Source organism: Microcaecilia unicolor, chromosome 1 (genome assembly GCF_901765095.1).
Source record: "Microcaecilia unicolor chromosome 1, aMicUni1.1, whole genome shotgun sequence".
Lineage (NCBI taxonomy): Eukaryota > Metazoa > Chordata > Amphibia > Gymnophiona > Siphonopidae > Microcaecilia > Microcaecilia unicolor.
The window spans coordinates 239,350,686-239,370,289 of record NC_044031.1 but is presented as its reverse complement, the minus strand read 5'-3'; the positions used below and the strand labels follow the sequence as shown (position 1 = coordinate 239,370,289).

The 19,604-nt window shown below is 46.8% G+C and overlaps 1 protein-coding gene across 5 annotated transcripts in view; it reads left to right on the top strand.

Moving 5' to 3' along the window:
- The window catches only part of LOC115471274, a 171,053-nt gene extending 164,146 nt beyond the window's left edge, over positions 1-6,907 (top strand). For all 5 annotated transcript variants that reach the window (XM_030205002.1, XM_030204978.1, XM_030204984.1 and 2 more), the window contains exons 17-18: positions 4,930-5,307; positions 6,464-6,907. In XM_030205002.1, the coding sequence (XP_030060862.1) occupies positions 4,930-5,307; positions 6,464-6,537 (452 nt within the window). In that variant the 3' untranslated portion in view covers positions 6,538-6,907. The remainder of the gene's footprint in view (positions 1-4,929; positions 5,308-6,463) is intronic.
- Positions 6,908-19,604: the final 12,697 nt, after the last annotated feature.

Below are 19,604 nucleotides of genomic sequence, written 5' to 3'. Positions count from 1 at the left end.
ATGACCAATCCTGCAGTTAAAGAAAAAATAAAAACAGGTAGGATAGAAATGTCATCAGCTTGTGCAGGTCAACAATATGTTATAACTTCCTGCATGAGCTCACCAAGAGGAGACGACCAGCCTGAAGCAGAGGCACGTGAGAGAGAAAGTCCAGAGCAGAGATTCTGGGGTCATGAAATTTTGTGATACTAAAATGGGAGTTCCTTTGGTGGGAAAAAAAAGTTTGGGAAGTACTGGCCTAGTTAAATTTGTTGTGCAAATACTGATTTTCTGTGTAAGATATACCTGATGGTTATGATTCAGAATATTCTGCTGGAAAAAAAAAGGCTACTAGCCCATTGCAGCGTGAATTATTAAATTATTAATGCACTGTTCTTGTGACCTGTGTCAATTTCTTTCAAACCCAACAGATGTTGGAAAGAGATTTTACATATGGGGTTGAGAATATCTTTGTCTAGAAACAGAATAACTTTGAAAATGTAATGGAAGTGGAAAACCCAGTGAAAAGACAGGCTGGAGGTAGAGCGTGCCACAGGACTAGGGATTGCTTGAACAAGTTGAAATGGGGGGGGGGGGGGGTCACTGGAGCAAGCTGGGAAGGGGCCATGAAGGTGGGGGACTCTGAAGCAAGCTTGGTGGGTGGAAGAATGAGAGGTGTGTGTATGTGGTGGGGAAGGAGATAGAAGAAGTTAATTATCTGCATGATGGGGGAGGAGGGGGTACCTGGTATTTGGGGAGTAAAAGAGGTAGGTGTATATGGATTGGGGGGAGCCTTGGTGTTACACAGGATTGTGGTCTTGTTGGGAATTAGGGGAAGAAAATGGAGGTGGGCAAGGCAAGATGTGGTTGCAGTAAGAGAGAGAGTTGAGAGGGGGCAATGTCAGGCCTTATAGGGGAATTTTACACAGAATAATTCAGAATTTAAACAGAATTTTAAAACTTGGACAAATTTTAGAATTTTTCTGCACACAATTTCTCCAGCAGTAAACTATATGGCTCATTACAGAATTGCCCCTGTTGAGTTTGAAATGGGCCAGATTGGATTGGGAGTTCCAGAAAAAAAAAAAAAAAGCCCCTCAAGAAATGGCTCAATGCATTTTTATGAGAGAAGTAGTTCCTGTAGCAGAGAAAATTTGATACATTATGAAACACAGCAGTTAAAGAATTACTACTTTCAAACTGCCTCTCCTCTTCTGATCAGAGAAGCACACAGAGTCAACAGATAAGTACCACCACAGAAACACCAATATGCATATATAAGATACACACATATGGATGGATTGGGAATAATTCCATTAGTCACGCCCTGCATACCTTCCCCACCAAGCACCACTACACCCACCAAGCACCACTACACCCCTTGTCTTTGCGGACTGGCTCTTTGTGATTCAGATGTATATTTTGTTTTCTGCATTGTAGATTTTACTGTGAAACGTAATGACTAAAACTGTATGGGTTTCTTAATGATTACTGTGTATGGTGACACCTAGTAACTGAGACGTGTAGTTTGCTATAAGTAACATAGTAGGTGAAAGCAAATAAAGACCTTCACGGTCCATCCCATCTGCCCACACCCCCCCCCCCCCCCCTCCCCCACACACATTCCATCTTATTTTCTATGTCCTTGGTGGGATGACTTCCATCCCTTTCTTTCCCTACTCACCCATGCCAGTTCCAGCATCTTCCCTTCCTATTCCCAAACCCTGCCGCAGCCCCCCCCCCCCCCCAATGGTCTACCCTCCTCTGCCACAGCAAATGTGCAAAAATAGCATGTTCCCCCTCTTCCTCATCCTGACACTTTGTGATACCTGTTCTCAAAGCTATACAGCCTTTTCAGCACTGGTGCAGGGCCTTCCTCTAAAGGCCACACTGAGGTATGCTGCCAAGTTATGCACTCTGCTCAACAGAAAGTGCATCATTGTACTTCCTGTGGGACAGAGGAAATGACCCAGCAATGTACCTATAGAGGAAGACCCCGCATTGGTGTGGAAAAGGCTGTACAACTTCTGGAACAGATATCACCGAAAGTGCCACTATGGAGAAGAGAGGGGGGGGGGGGACACTGATCTTAGTTGCTGTGGCAGGAGAGGGGTAGACCATGAGGGCATAGGGAGGGGAAAGGGAAGATGCTGGAATCGGCATGAGTGGGTAGGGCAGTGAAAAGACAGGCTGGTAGACTGCCCCTGCCCCCCTCCCCACAAAACTTTGACCTTAACCTATATACAAGTATATGCGGTAATTTTTCTGGCATACTACCTACAACTCCACAATCTTCCCTTTGTGAAATATTGGTGCTCATTTTCAAAGCAGATGGATGTTTTAAAATGCCTAAATAGAATCAATCTGCTAAAAATATCCAAATCTTGATTTTGGAAAGTCAGAGTTTGAATGTTTCACACTACAGTTTGTCCAAATAGCAAGGGGCATGTTGTGGGCATGTTTTGGGTGGGACTAGGGAGGGCCCAAAAGTAGGACGTCCAACAGTGATTTTCAAATGGAGAAAGAAGTCCATGTCTAAAAAAGAGGACATTTTTATCTAGACCTGTTAAGTCACCTCCAAGTTACAAAAGGTTGCTCTAATTGAGCAACTGACCACTGGAGGGATTAAGGCATGACCCCTCTTTAATTCCACAGTAGTTGCTGTCCCCTTCCCTCTCCCCTGAAAGTGAAACTGGAAAAGAAAACCAGATTGTATGTCAGCTGCAGGTATTATGACCATTCTGAACAAAGCAGCAAATAGGTCAGAGGTGTTGCCTTGTGGGTAGTGCAGCGAACTGTGAACCAAGGGACCCAGGTTCAAGCCCACTTCTATTCATTTTGGATGTTTTTACTGCAAATGCATCCATCTCACAACCATAATTGAACAGAAAATCTAGATGTTTTTCCTGTTTGATTATGGCTGTGAGATGGCCTTTTTTTTTTTTTGGGACTTATTAAATGCCCTTCTTGACCCCTAATTCTGTAACTTCCTTTCCATTTAATAAAGTTCATGTCTCTGATAGATCCTTCTCCCTCACCCCGTTCCCAGTCCTTCCTGTCTTGTTGTGAACACATATTTAGATCCTATGGTCTCACGTCACAGGGCTTTTGGTGCAAATTCTACACCATTTTGGTTATCTCTTTGAACTGCCTCCAGCCTATCTATATCTCTTCTAAGATACAACCTCCGGAACTGAACATAGCATTCTAAGGGGCTCATTTTCAAAGCATTTAGACTTATAAAGTGCTTTGAAAATATGTCTCTATGTGAGGCCTTGTAATGACCTATAATGAAGTGTTTTTCCTCTGGCTCTGACACCATCTTATCACACTATTTTGCTGTTTAAAGTAAGATCATTAGATATCTGTTATCCTGAGGCTTCTTTCCTGTTGATACACATCAGCTTTTCACCACTACTTACATACCACTCTTGCAGATTTTTTGACCCTTCGTGCACTTGTTGCTCCATTCAGGCTGCTCATTTATGCCTTTTTAATGGTCCTTATCTTGTGGTATCTTCTATATGTTACAACTAGAATCTGCTCAAATTCTAGGTGTGAAAAATGTGTTTGCCACAGGTGTTTTACAATAATATGTTACACCTCTAGGAACAAGAGAGCCACCTAAGCTTTGTCACCATTTGAAATTGAAAGCATTTTTTGGTGTTTTTAGATATTTCATTATCTGCAAAAATTATTCATTAGCACAAGCTTTTATTCTGTGATCAAAAGGTGAAAAATTCCCAAATGTGACTGGACTACACAACTTAGGAGGAAAGCATTCCTCCAAATGGAACAACAATTAATTATATTGGGAACCTTTTTAACTATCTCTTGTAACTGAATAGTAGGTGACCATGGGAATAGTCACCATTTAGACCCTATGGTGGCAGTTCTAAAAGTGAGTAGTTCACTGAAGGTGCTCCAATGCTGCACGGTCGCGTGCTAATTCTTTAACTGCTTCTGAGTACCCAGATTTCATTACCAAATACTAGCATAACCTGGTATCAACACACTACATTTAGGCATCCACAGTTACACGAACCAGAGACCTGGCATAACTGCAGGCACCTAAATATAGCCAGGGTGAGTGTAACTGACAGTATTAAGTGTTACAGCCCATACTGCTCCCATGTTCTGCCTATATGTTTGCCACCCCACCCCCATCCCTTGCATTTGTGTTCTATCATACTTATACACGCTAATACCCAGAAGTGGTACTTTTTGTGCAAATACGTGCACAAAGGGACACCTAGTTAAAGAATTGCCCTTCACATGTTGGAAATGTTTTTGAAGGATTGTTACATCTGTGACTCTGGAGACTGCAGTGTTGTTGAGGGTGGTGGCTGGTTAATGACCCTCCCTATAGAACTATAAACTGACTTCATATAGGATATCTGTTCTTAATTTGTTTTAATTTGGGGTTTTTTTTATGGTTTTACTTCACCCTTCTCTTTAGTGGGGACTAGACTCAAACATAATGGATTTGCCTCATAATTTAGGGGGCCTTTTACTAAGGTACACTAGTGTTTCTAGCTCGCGCTAAATGCTGAGACGCCCATATATTTATTGCCAGTTAAAAACACTAGCCCAACTTAGTAAAAGACTCCCTTAATGCCTGCATTTTTTTCCTTAATGTTTTTGTTTGCTTATAATTTACTTTGTAAATATTTGTGATATTTCAGGAAAAAAATCACTATTTGTAAAATGTATACATCATTTTGCTTTTCATAATTTTCAGCTCTTCTGTGAGCAACAAATATAGGGCCTCTTATCAAGCCATGCTAGCGGCTCCCAGTACGGTAATGCTGACAAAGACCATTCACTTTGAATGGGCTCCATCAGCATTGCTGCTCAGGAACCACTAGCACATCTTGATAAGGGGCCCATAATTATCATTGCACTTACTACTGCAAGAAGTAATCTTTGTATATCATTTTTTCTTTACAGGGCAGCCAGTAAAGTACAACATCAACCAACAGGCTGAACCCCCACAAATAACAGCCACCACTCCTAGTACATCAGAAGTGAATAAAAATATCCTTTCTTCAATCTTTAGTGCTGCTTCAAAGAAACCTCTGGGTCAACAGTTCCAAAACCCTGTTGGGCAGCCAGTCTCTTCCTCATCTTCTCAGGGTCTTTTCTCTAGGCAGAATCCATCCACATCTAACTCAGATACTCCAGGGAACATTCCATTTGCCTTTCCAAATGCATCAAAGGACAAGAATGAAGCCATGTCTGAATTCTTTAATAGCATCAAAGACATGGAGGTTTCTGAAGTGACTGCTACACTTAATCAAATTGCTTCCACAAATCCAGCTTTCAGAGGTAATGTAACTGTATATAATGCTGCTTACCCATATGACCATCATTTTTTTAGGGGGGGTGGAGGGATAACTCATTCTTAGAAATTAGCCCTCCTTTGAATTTCTTTTTGTCGCCTACAAATAGATGAGGCTTAGGAAAATCAGAGTTTATTATCTGGCAAAACTTGGATCCTGCTGGCAGCATGATGATTGGGTTGCTGTGCTGCTGAGAGCAAACGGAAGTAGCCACACAGCAGGCAGTTAAGAGCCTTGGCCAGTTTTCAAGTGCTATAAAGTAATCTCCTTTTCCCCAAAATCTAATTATAAAGCATGTATTATTATATATCAGTGTTATGCCAGGTATAAAAATGTATTTTGACAAAAACATTTTCTCCTTGGCGAGTATAAAGTTTGTAGATGTATGTGCTTACAAAATTATTGCAGATGAAAATTTTGCAGGGCAGCAGTTATCTGATAGTGTCATAAGGAAGACAATATTTTAAATGGTCCTTCTGTAACTAGAGTGTGCTCAAATTCTTACCCCGTTTACTAAATCGCGCTAGGGCTGCCATGCTCTAATGCCTACACAGCCCTTTCACTTTGAATGTCCTGTGTTGGCATTGCCGTGCTGCTTAGTAAACAGTGGGGTAAGTGTGAAAAATGTTGTTTGCAGCAGGCAAGGTTTTGCAATAATATATTACCTGGATAAAATTGACAACTGAATATTGTCCTCCCCTACTGGGTGTAAAATGTATTCTGCAAAAGGTAGGGGCAGGAGCAGCAAGCAATATGTTGAAATTTAATTTTGAAATACTTATATCTTTTAGAGCACTGATGTTGCAGGCGTAGAATTGCTGGCCAGCCCATGACTATTCAAAGAGAAGCTCTGTAGGGAGTTTGCTTTTCAAAATTAAATTGCAGGCCTGTGGCTGCAAAGCAGTTCAAGATTTTTTAAAATGATTCCCTGTTCCTTAAGGAATCTATTCTAAGATTTCACTTTATTTAAATTTTTTTAAAAATGTTAAAGCAATACTGTAATTTTGTTCTTTGATATATAAGCTAGGATAAACACCATTAAATAATTTCACTTTCTAAACTTAACTGTTTTATTTTTATTCTAAAAGAGTAGTATTAATTATTCATAATTTGCCTTTCCCCTCCTTTTTTTCCCCATAAAGGAATTGATGTCTCAAGTGTGATCAGGATCCTGGTTGAAAGTGGAAGACTGAAATCAGCAAGTGGAACATTATAAATTAATTCTAGAAAAGAGACCTTGTGCATTCAGTGTTTTTCATGTGGAGCTGTGCTTTTAGTTTTTTTTCAGAAGTTCATTTTATTGTAAACAAGAAATCAGTGGTTTTGTTTAATATCAGTAGGCATAGATTGCTTTAAATGGTCTGTTCCTGCAATAATCTCACTATTTTCATTTTAATTTTTCTGGTTATAAAAGTGCTTATTGAGCTCAAATTTATGTATCTTAAAATTTGAACACGAAAAGCTGACTAAGAAAAAAAAAATCTGTAACCAGTGATTGTACATTATGCATTGTTCTTACCTTTATGTGGAGTCCTTTTGAAATGTAAAATTGCATGAAGTGGAGTAAAACCAAACTTAGCAAAATAGCTGTTTTGGATTCTTCTTTTGGTCCACCTCCTCTTTCTTCTTCCTACTAATTCTGTCCTTGTGCCATAAGCCCTCTCTACAGAGAGATGTATCCCTTATTGTAATAGAGCTTTCCTCCCATTGCTCCTAGTCTGGTCACCGCTGCAGTGATTCTTGAGACTGAAACACATGTTCTGTTGGATTTTTACACTACCTTTTTTTAGGAGGGGAGGAAAGGAAAGGGGATGGGGTGGGATTTGCTAACCAGTTTACATATTATGTACAGGTGCATGAGGGTGACAAATAGAAAAAAAAGGGAATGGGACGACTTCCCTATGAGAAAAGGTTAAAGCAACTAGGGCTCTTCAGCTTGGAGAAAAGATGACTGAGGGGGAGATATGACAGAGGTCTATAAAATAATGAGTAGAGTGGAACGGGTAGATGTGAATCGCTTGTTTACTCTTTCCAAAAATACTAGGACTAGGGGGGCACACAATGAAGCTACAAAATAGTAAATTTAAAACAAATCAGAGAAAATATTTCTTCACTCAACGTGTAATTTAACTGGAATTTATTGCCAGAGAATGTGGTAAAAGCAGTTAGGTTAGTGGGGTTTAAAAAAAGGTTTGGATAATTTCCTAAAAGAAAAGTCTATAAGACATTATTCAGATGAACTTGGGAAATTCCTCTGCTTATTTCTATGATAACTAAGATAGTCAGAAGTTCACTACCACTTGTTACAATAGAACCAATGATTTGATCTGGGGGGGGGGGGGGGGGAAATATTAAGTCTCATATATGCACCCAGGCACCAGCAATTGTCTGCGCTCAATATTAGAGTGTTTGCCCTGTGGTATCAACGTGTAATCATTGACTTGGCCTCCTTCTACCAAATTCCATTTTTTGCTTTTTTTATAATTGTTTTTTTTTTTTATATACTTAATTGTACATCCTTACAAAACTCTCTTCAAGTTTTCAATTTTGATAGGGGTCCCTTTTGCTGATGACCATTTCAGAAAGCAGATAAGTCTTACTGGTTTTGGATGCTTTATTCTAATTGCCATAAAAAATTACATGATATATGATACAGACAGAAGAAGGTTAAGCCATATGATATAGAAGAGAATTTGTCTTTTCATAAACACTGTATTGAGGTGCAAAAGGGAGTTCTCTGTTCTTTAAACATTGCATAGAAGAGGACCAATGCACAATAAGAGAAATTGCAGTGTACATCAAATTTGGAATTGATAAAGACTAAAAGACAAAGATATACAGCATAAAAAATCGAAAAGTTGAAGAGAGTTTCGTAAGGATATACAATTAAGTATACAAAAATAAAAACAGAATTGTAAAAAAGCAAAAAATTTAATTTGTTAGGAGGGGGGCCAAGTCAAGGAGGGCTGGAGCAAAGAGAGACAGGTGCTGGACCTATGGGAGGGGTTAGAGGGAAGCGAGAGAGATGCTGGACAAGGGGATAAAGGAAGAAGGGGTCAAATGCTGAACCCACAGTGAGAGAGAGAGAGAGCCAGATGCATAAGGGGAAGGAAAGAGAGAGAGAGGAAGAGAAGCTGGTTGGGGTGGGATCAGAGTGGAGAGGGACACATTGGTGTGGAGGAGGGAGAAAGAGGACATAGGGAGGTGTACAGATACAGAAGGGAGATGATGGGCATTAGGTGGGGACAGGGACACAAATGTGAGATGCTGTATGGGGATGGCATATGGGCACAGAGGGGCAATGCCTGACAAGGGAGGGAAGGGGGGTATTGAATAGAGATACAATGCTGGGCACTGGAAAGAGGGGTATATGGACACAGGGGGGAGAGATACCAGACAAAGGGGAGAATAGGAACACAAGGGATGTGCTGGGCATGGGGTGCATAGGTGCACAGAGGAAAGATGAGGGGTTATGAACAAAGGAGATACTGGACAAGGAAATATAGGAAAACAGAGATGGATGATGGACATGGAGAAAGAAGAACTGTCAAATAGGAGACCCTGGCAAATGAGTTAAGAGAAGACAGAGGGAAGCAGAAACCAGAGACTGGGACCAATATGATTTGAAAAAATAAAATGACCAGACAACAAAAAGGTACCAAAAATTATTGTATTTTCAATTGTGAATATAATATGTTGGATTTGGAATGTACATCTTGCCAGAGTTGATTTTAAACATGGCTGGGGCCCAGGACAGAAATCTAGGAAAGGACCCAATTTCCATGCTGCGCCTTCAGCTTCCAGCAGACGGGCTTTCTCTGGCCAGGGAACCAAGCACAATTGCCCTAGTTGCAGCCCTTAACACCATCCCTGTCATGTGCTATCTTTATATTTTGAACAGGAGGAAATGCCTTTCTTTCTTGTTTCTCTGGTGTTGTACTACATGCAAGGTCTGGTTTCTTGGGGTTTCTGTTTAATTTATATTTCTAGAGTTTGTGGTCACTTATTCTGTATTTGGCATTTGTGTTCTCTGTGTGTGACTGAGGTATTCTGTTAGCATGAAGTTTCTATGTAGCATTCTGTAGTAATTTGGCTTGTTCAGCTTTCCTGATAAATGTATTTGTATTTTAGGTCCCCACTATAATATTTAAGGCACTTCCTTTTCATAGGTAGGATCCTTGTTTTTGGAAGTTAGTGTTGGCATGGTATATTCCATATCATCAAGCTGATCAATCCATAGACTGGTGGGTTGTGTCCATCTACCAGCAGGTGGAGATAGAGAGCAATCTTTTTGCCTCCCTATATGTGGTCATGTGCTGCCGGAAACTCCTCAGTATGTTCTCTATCTCAGCAGGTGGTGGTCACACACAGCAGCAGCTCTGGCTAGGCCTCCAAGCCTAATTTTTAGGTTTTGTTGAGTGCCTGGGGTTGAGGGCTCTTCTTGAGCAAGTGCAAACCTGGTGGCGCCAGGTCCCTCCTTTTCTCCCCCCTCCCGCTGGCTCCGTTAAAAAAAAAAAAAAAAATTTTGAACGTCCTTAAAGGCGTTTATTTCGACGTTTATTTAAACGTTTATTGCAGCTACTCACTGGGACACCAGGTCGTTACAGCTCGGAGCGGAAAGCAGGTAATTTTTACCTTTTTATAGCGGGCAGGGGGTTCCCCGATTGATCTCCACGTGGCATATGGCGTCGGAGGGCGAGGGCGCAAAGAGTCGCTCCCCGGATCGCTTAGGCGCTTCTAGAGGGGATGCGGGGGTCTTAAAGTCTGATTCGCCCTTGTTGGGTGACAGTTTCGTGACCGATGAGTGTCCCGGTCTTTCCTCCGGCGTGGCGGTTTTTCCCGCCATAAACGCCCATCCCCCGCTGCTCGCCTCCGCCATCTTGGCCGGCCACGCGGCTCGGACGGCTTCTTCGTGGGCCGCCCTTGAGGGAGATATTAATGCCATGGACGCCCTTAATTTGGGTGACGACACCAAAGCGGCTAAAGTTAAGCGCCGTTTTTCCCGCGCGGCTCCTTCGCGGAGTGTCGCGCCGGACGCCATTTTGGATGCGCAGCATGTCTCTCCCCCGCTCTTGCGAGCGCCGGTTGAGGGTGCGTGTAGGGCTGTAGCCCAGGCTGCGGAAGTGCACAGTCTGGGGGGTTTCTCCCCCGAGTTTGTTTTGCTGCTGCATCAGGCCTTCCTTATGCAAAACGCTGCCCCTGCTCCCTCGTTTGGTAAAGAGGTTGAGGTCCCCGGAGGTAAACGCCCTCGGGTTGATTCCCAGGCCTTGGAAGACCTTGTCTCCTCCGATGTAGATGAGGGCAGCGTATCTGAGTTCTCCCAACGGTCCTTTGCGGATTCCTTGGAGGAGACGGATCCCCGCTCGATTGGAGCGGATGACCCCTCTGCAGCGCGGCTTTTTAGCTCAGAGGATTTGCCCAACCTGTTAGCGCAGGCCATGAGCATTTTGAAGATTTCCTCTCCGGAGGACGTCTCTCCCTCAGCCCCTGTTGGCTCTGCCATTATGCTGGGGACGAAACGCCCGCCTAGAACCTTCCACGTGCATGATGCCATGCACACCTTAATTTCGGCTCAATGGGATGTCCCGGAAGCGAGCCTCAAAGTGGCTAGGGCTATGTCCCGCCTCTATCCTTTGCCTGAAAGTGAACGTGAGGTCTATCTGTGGCCTACCGTGGATTCTTTAATCACTGCGGTGACTAAGAAAACGGCTTTGCCGGTGGAAGGTGGCACGGCCCTAAAGGACGCCCAAGACAGAAGATTGGAGGCGGCCTTAAGGTCGTCCTTTGAGGCGACTGCTTTATGTTTGCAGGCCTCGGTTTGCGGTTCCTATGTGGCCAGGGCGTGCCTGTCTATGGTGCAGCGGGCTTCCCCCTCGGATCATTCCTTGAGGGCTGATTGGCCGGCCCTGGAATCGGGCTTAGCCTATTTGGCAGACTTGCTGTATGATTTCTTGAGAGCCTCAGCTAAAGGCATGGCTCAGACTGTCTCTGCGCGGTGGTGGCTTTGGCTGAAACATTGGTCTGCTGACCACGCCTCTAAATCCCGCCTGGCTAGATTGCCTTTTAAAGGCAAGCTGCTCTTTGGGGTCGAGCTGGACAAAATCGTGACCGATCTCGGCACGTCTAAGGGCAAGAAGTTACCAGAGGTCCGGGCTCGGGCTAGTACTCGTTCCGGTACCTCCAGAGGACGGTTTCAGGAAGCCCGTCGGTACCGCCCGGGCAGGTCGGGCTCCTCTGCCCCCTCTTCCTTCAAGAGGACTTTCTCCCCCAAGCAGCATTCCTTTCGCAGAGACCGCCGTCCCGGAGGTGCTCCCTCCGGTCCTCCCCCAGGGTCTCGTACCCAATGACGGGGCCTTGGTCCACGCCCCAGTGCAGATTGGAGGGCGGCTGTCCTCGTTTCTGGGCGAGTGGACCACAATAACTTCAGACGCTTGGGTGCTGGAAGTCATCAGAGACGGCTACAAGCTAGAGTTCTGCCGACCCTTAAGAGACTGGTTTGTACTCTCTCCCTGCAAGTCTCCGGTCAAAGCTGTGGCAGTGCAGCAGACCTTGGACAACCTGATCCGCCTGGGTGCGGTCGTTCCGGTGCCAGAAAATCAGATTGGCAAGGGACATTACTCCATTTACTTTGTGGTACCAAAGAAAGGAGGTTCTGTCCGACCTATCCTCAACCTCAAAGGGGTCAATCGGGCCTTGAAAGTTCGGCACTTTCGCATGGAGACTCTCCGCTCTGTTATAGCGGCAGTGAAGGCAGGGGAGTTCCTGGTATCCTTGGACATCAAGGAAGCGTACCTGCATATTCCCATCTGGCCTCATCATCAACGCTTCCTGCGTTTTGCAGTCCTGGGACGACACTTCCAGTTCAGAGCCCTCCCTTTCGGGTTGGCTACTGCTCCGCGGACCTTTTCCAAAGTAATGGTGGTCATCGCGGCCTTCCTGCGAAAGGAAGGAGTACAAGTCCATCCTTATCTGGACGACTGGTTGATCCGAGCCCCCTCTTATGCAGAGTGCGGCAAAGCTGTGAACCGGGTAGTTGCTCTTTTGAGCTCCCTGGGGTGGATCATCAACTGGGAGAAGAGCCAGCTGCGCCCGACTCAGTCCCTGGAGTATCTGGGAGTTCGATTCGACACCCAAGTGGGCAGAGTGTTCCTGCCAGACAATCGGATTGTCAAACTTCAGGCTCAGGTGGACCAGTTCCGAGTAGCCTCTCCTCTTCGGGCTTGGGACTACGTGCAGCTGTTGGGCTCTATGACGGCCACGATGGAAGTAGTGCCCTGGGCCAGGGCTCATATGAGACCACTACAACACTCTCTGTTGCAGCGCTGGACTCCGATGTCGGAGGATTATGCTGTGCGCCTTCCCTTGGACCCAGCAGTGCGCAAGGCGCTGAGCTGGTGGCTGCAGACAGACAAGTTGGCTGCAGGAATGCCTCTGGAGTCCCCAGAGTGGATTGTCGTCACGACGGACGCCTCTTTGACGGGCTGGGGAGCCCACTGCTTGGGAAGGACAGCGCAGGGACTCTGGTCTCCTGCAGAGGCAAAGTGGTCTATCAACCTCCTGGAACTCAGAGCCATTCGGTTGGCGCTTTTAGAGTTCATCCCGGTACTGGCGTTGAAGCCAGTACGGGTCCTGTCGGACAATGCCACTGCTGTGGCCTATGTCAACCGCCAGGGAGGTACCAAGAGCGCCCCTCTAGCCAAGGAGGCCATGAATCTATGCCAGTGGGCGGAAGCGAACCTGGAACAGCTGTCAGCGGCCCACATTGCTGGAGTCATGAATGTCAAGGCGGACTTTCTCAGTCGCCATACCTTGGAGCCCGGAGAGTGGCAACTATCGGCTCAGGCGTTCTTGGACATCACGAAGCGCTGGGGCCAGCCGAGCCTAGATCTGATGGCGTCATCGGCCAATTGCCAAGTGCCGCGCTTTTTCAGCAGAGGACGGGACCCTCGATCCCTGGGAGTAGATGCTCTTCTCCAACAGTGGCCGACACAAGAGCTTCTCTATGTGTTCCCGCCCTGGCCCATGTTGGGCAGGGTGCTAGGCCGGGTGGCAAAGCATCCGGGCCGGATAATCCTGGTGGGTCCGGATTGGCCCAGACGTCCCTGGTATGCGGACTTGATCAGGCTCTCAGTCGACGATCCTCTGCGGCTGCCAGTGGAGCGGGGCCTGTTGCATCAGGGTCCCGTGGTGATGGAGGATCCCTCCCCCTTTGGTCTTACGGCCTGGCTATTGAGCGGCAGCGTCTGAGAAAGAAGGGCTTCTCAGACAAAGTCATCGCCACTATGCTGAGAGCGAGGAAACGCTCTACTTCTACTGCTTACGCCAGGGTTTGGCGTACCTTTGCAGCGTGGTGTGAAGCAGGCTCACTTTCTCCCTTCACTGCTCCAATTTCTTCAGTGTTGGCGTTCCTGCAAGAAGGTCTGGAGAAAGGCCTGTCGCTCAGCTCCCTTAAAGTCCAGGTGGCGGCTTTGGCTTGCTTCAGGGGCCGCCTGAAGGGTGCTTCCCTGGCTTCGCAGCCAGATGTGGTGCGCTTTCTCAAGGGAGTTAATCACCTGCGCCCTCCTCTGCACTCAGTGGTGCCTGCATGGAATCTCAACCTGGTGCTAAGAGCCTTGCAGAAGCCGCCTTTTGAACCCTTGTCTAGGGCATCTCTGAAAGACCTGACGTTGAAAGCAGTCTTTTTGGTGGCTATCACTTCAGCCAGAAGAGTTTCCGAGCTCCAGGCGCTATCATGTCGAGAGCCTTTTCTGCAGTTCACTGAGGCAGGAGTGACTATTCGCACAGTGCCTTCCTTCCTGCCCAAGATTGTTTCTCGCTTCCATGTGAATCAGCAGCTCTGTCTCCCTTCCTTTCGTAGGGAGGACTACCCAGACGAATACTCTGCTCTCAAATGTCTGGATGTGAGACGAGTCATCATCAGATACTTGGAAGTGACCAATGATTTCCGGAAATCGGATCATCTGTTTGTCCTGTTTGCAGGTCCTCGTAAGGGTCTGCAGGCTGCGAAGCCTACAGTGGCAAGATGGGTCAAGGAAGCCATTGCAGCGGCTTATGTGGCCGCGGGGAAGGTGCCGCCTATCCAGCTGAAGGCTCACTCCACAAGAGCTCAGGCGGCCTCAATGGCAGAGGCCGGTTCCGTCTCCTTGGAAGAGATATGCAAGGCGGCAACTTGGGCTTCGGCCCATACTTTCTCCAAGCATTACCGCTTGACTGTGGCTGCTCGGGCGGAGGCCCGGTTTGGAGCTTCAGTGTTGCGGTCAGGGATTTCAATGTCCCGCCCTGGGTGAGTACTGCTTCGGTACATCCCACCAGTCTATGGATTGATCAGCTTGATGATATGGAAGGTAAAATTATGTATCATACCTGATAATTTTCTTTCCATTAATCATAGCTGATCAATCCATAGCCCCTCCCAGATATCTGTACTGTTTATATTCTGGTTGCATTTCAGATTCAAGTTTAGTCTTCAGTTCCTGTTCAGGAAGATTTCGTGTTCAAGTTCTTTTTTCACTTGGATTCTTCAAGAGTTGAGACGAGTTTGTGTTACAGTGAGCTGCTGCATTCCTCTCCCCTCCGTTTTACGGGGCTGGATTGAGATTTAAATTCTGCCGGCACTCCCTCCCGCTTCGTGCGGCTGTAGGGCAGCTTTGTACCCCTCCCGCTTCGGCGGTGTTTGGGTCAGTCAGCTCCTCCCGCGGTTGCGGTTGCAGGATAAGCCAGATCCCCCCGCATCGGCGGGTGTGGTGTCCCTCCCCCGCTCCACGGGGATGAGCTGGACGGATTCCCCTCCCCCACTTGTGTGGGGATGAGCTGGGTTAATTCCCCTCCCCCGTTTCGGCGGTGGTGAGCTGGGCAGAGTGTCCCTTTGTGGGTGTAATTCTCTAAGTGCTGAGTCCTGCGGATGGAGCTTTGATATCGACATACTGAGGAGTTTCCGGCAGCACATGACCACATATAGGGAGGCAAAAAGATTGCTCTCTATCTCCACCTGCTGGTAGATGGACACAACCCACCAGTCTATGGATTGATCAGCTATGATTAATGGAAAGAAAATTATCAGGTATGATACATAATTTTACCTTTGCTGTAGGTTCTGAGTGACTTTTGTTTTATAGATTTTTTTTAAATTAATTTATATGTCTGTTATTGAGATTACACTAGAAACCAAAATGGCTTTGTATGATGAGTTTTATGGGGAAATGTCCTTGCTGTGCTCTGTATCCATTGTTGGTGGAGGGCCAGGACGTTCTCTAGATGCAGAATGTATTTGGCTTCAATACCATATGTGTGTTGGAGGACCATGGCTCAATGGGGCTGAAGTGCAGTCTATTCAGTGGTGTGCTGGAGCCGGCTCGCACCGGCTCGCAAGAGCCGGTTGTTAAATTTTCTTCCAGCTTGCGGGCCGGTTGTTGAAAATAGCGAGCCGGCTCTGGCTCTCCTCCCTCCCTCCCTCCGGATCCGCCTCATCGCCTGCTTGTTTTTTGAATTCTTCGGGGCAGGCAGTCTTGCCTGCCCGCTTCCAGCGCAGACTGTCCTCCCTTGCCGATTCGCGCTTTAAAAATGGCCGCCGAGACTTCGGCTGAAGTTTCGGCGGCCATTTTGAATAGTGAATCGGCAAGGGAGGACAGTCAGCGCTGGAAGCGGGCAGGCAAGAGTGCCTGCTCTGAAGAACTCAAAAAAACAAGCGGGCAGTGAGGGACCGGATCGGGAGGGAGGGAGAAGAAGAATTCGCGATACAACTTGGGAGGGGGTGGCAGGGGGAAAAAGGGAGTCGCTGCTGGACATGGGTGGAGGGGGTCGCTGGGTATGGGTGCATGCAGGGCAGGGGAGATGAGGGTACACTGCTGGGTATGGGTGCATGCAGGGCAGGGGAAAGGAGGGTCACTGCTGGACATGGGTGCATGCAGGGGAGAGAAGGTTCACTGCTGGACATCTGGGTGCATGCAGGGCAGGGCAGAGGAGGGTACACTGCTGGACATGGGTGCATGCAGGGCAGGGGAGAGGAGGGTCACTGCTGGACATGGGTGCATGCAGGGGAGAGGAGGGCACACTGCTGGACATGGGTGCATGCAGGGCAGGGGAAAGGAGGGTCACTGCTGGACATGGGTGCATGCAGGGGAGAGGAGGGTACACTGCTGGACATGGGTGCATGCAGGGCAGGGGAGAGGAGGGTCACTGCTGGACATGGGTGCATGCAGGGCAGGGGAGAGAACGGTCACTGCTGGACATCTGGGTGCATGCAGGGCAGGGCAGAAGAGGGTCGCTGGGTATGGGTGCGGGCAGGGGAGAGGAGGGGAGAGAGAAGAAATGCTGGACATGGATGGAGGGGAGAGAAGAGTGAGGAAGGAGATGAGATGAGGGAAAAGGAAGAGAGGAGAAAAACTGCACATGGATGAAGAAGATAGGCAGAAGCTGAGGACCAGAAATGAAGAAGAAAGGAGGAAAGAAATAAATGGAAAGGAAGCCCTGGAAACGGAGTTAAGAGGACAGATAGCAGCACAATCGGTTACTGGGCCAGCATGATCAGAAAAACAGTCACCAGACAACAAAGGTAGAAAAAAAAATCATTTTATTTTCATTATAGCGTTTGGAATATGTTCACTTTGAGAATCAGGTGCTCAACATTAAAAGTTTATATTTATTTACTTATTTATTTTATCCCACATTAAACATGAATTAGATTGGAACCAGGGATCATTTAATTTTTTTTCCTGGAGAGAGTAATGCATTGCCCCCTCCCCCCCCCCCCCCCCCCCCCCACAGCTATAGCCAGCTCTGCAGTTTTGGGGGGGGGGGGCGCAGAGGTGGATGGGGGGGCGCAGTGGTGGACGGGGGGGGGGGGGGGCACCGAGGTGGACCGGAGAGAGAGCCTGTTGTTAAAAATTTACCAGCACACCACTGAGTCTATTGTACTTCCCTTAGCTCTCAATTGGGCAACCACTGAAGCCTGCACGGCAACCCTCATTCAAGTTATGGGGAATGGGGTAGGGATAGAGCATGGGTGCATCAGGTTACTGTTTTTTCTCTTTCAAAAAAGTTATAGTGCCCACCCATCCGACCTGTTGGCCCACCCAAAAATTACCTTCTGGCTACACCATTGATCAAATGCAAAGCGCTGATAAGGAAGGCAAAGAGAATCTTTGAAAAGAAAGTTGTGTTGGAGGCAAAAATGCATAGTAAAAACTTTTTTAGGTATATTAAAAGCAAGAAGCCAGCAAAAGAATCGGTTGGACCGCTAGATGACCGAGGGGTAAAAGGAGCACTCAGTGAAGACTGGGTGGTAATTTCATTTTTTACAAATACCAGAAAGTTTCTGGTGCACGGTGCTAACCGGGCAATAATCGTCAGTGTACGCATGCTGACGATTATTGCCCAGTTAATGTGTGAGACCTTCATTATAAGTCAATGGGTGGTGGAAAGGTCTGAGGTCCAAAATGGACGCGCGCCAATTTTTATTTTGCTGCACATCCATTTTCTGCCCCCCCCCCCCCCCCCCCACACACACACACACAAAAGGCCTTTTTTTTTTTTTTTTTGCAGGTGCGCTGAAAAATGGACCTGCACATGTGCAATACACGCATCTACAGCACAGGCCATTTTTCAGTGCATCTTAGTAAAAAGACTCCTAAATGAATTCTTTGCTTCATTCTTCACCGAGGAAATTGTGGGAGAGATACCGGTGCCAGAAATAGTATTCAATGCTGACGAGTCAGAGAAACTGAATCCAAATCTCTGTAAACCTAGAAGATGTAATAGGGCAATTTGACAAATTGAAGAGTAGGAAATTGCCAGGAACAGATGGTATACGTCCCAGATTATTGATAGAATATAAAAATGAACTTGTAAAATTGTTAGTAATATGTAATTTATCTTTAAAATCAAGCATGGTACCGGAAGATTGGAGGGTGGTCAATGTAATGCCGATTTTTAAAAAGGGTTCCAGAGGTGATCTGGAAACTTACAGACATCGGTGCCAGGCAAATTGGTAGAGACTATTATAAAGAACAAAATTACAGAGCATATTCAGAAGCATGGATTAATGAGACAAAGCCAACATGAATTTAGTGAAGGGAAATCTTGCCTCACCAATCCAGGGCCGCCTAGAGGGGGAGCGGGGGGGGGGGTGCAAAATTCCCCAGGCCCGGGCCTCCAAGGGGGGGCCCAGCGCTGGGGTCTGTCTCCTGCTCCTGACAGGACCTAAGTGATCGCGTCCCAACAGGAGCAGGAGAGAGAACATTTCAGTGCCGCGCCCCCCCCCCCCCCTTGGAGGCTGGGGAGGACCCGGAGGAGCAGACACTGCAGGTCATCCTCCAGCGCTGCTCTTCTGCCCATTGCTTGCTGAACAGCTGCTTTTCCTCTTGGGGTGCACATGCTTAAGAGAAAAAGCAGCTGCAGGGGCAGGCAATTGGCAGAGTGAAGAGTCAGTGCTGAAGAAAGATGTCTTCTGCTGGCCGGGCCTCGGGATCCCCGCCAGCCAAGGTATTTGACATTTTTAATTGCGGCAGTGATCCAGGGGAGGGGGTGGCAGCGGACTACAATTGTAGGGGGGTCGGCAGTAGCAACGATCGTGGGGGGTGCGGGTGGTGGCCCTGCGCCAGGCCCGGCGGCTGTGGCCCTGGCCCGTTCCCGGTTCAGTCTCTCGGCAGCCTTGCACCAATCTACTACATTTCTTTGAAGTGGTGAATGAATGTATGGATAAAGGTCAGCCGGTCGATATTATGTATCTGGATTTTCAAAAGGCATTTGACAAAGTACCTCGTGAAAGACTCCAGAGGAAATTGGAAAGTCATGGTATAGGAGGTAGTGTTCTATTGTGGATTAAAAACTGGTTAAAAAATAGAAAACAGAGAGTAGGGTTAAATGGTCAGTATTCTCAATGGAGAAGGGTAGATAGTGGGGTTCCACAGGGGTCTCTGTTGGGACCACTGCTTTTTAACATATTTATACATGATCTAGATATAGGAATAACTAGTGAGGTAATTAAATTTGCTGACAACACAAAGTTATTCAAAGTTGTTAAATTGCAAGAGGATTGTGAGAAACTGCAAGACGACCTTACGAGACTGGGAGACTGGGCGTCTAAATGGCAGATGATGTTTAATGTGAGCAAGTCCAAAAGTGATGCATGTGGGAAAGAGTAACCCAAACTATTGCTATGTGATGCAGTGTTCCACATTAGGGGTCACCGACCAGGAAAAGGATCTATGAGTCATCGTTGATGATACTTTGAAACCTTCTGCTTAGTGTGCTGCGGCAGCAAAGAAAGCAAATAGAATATTAGGT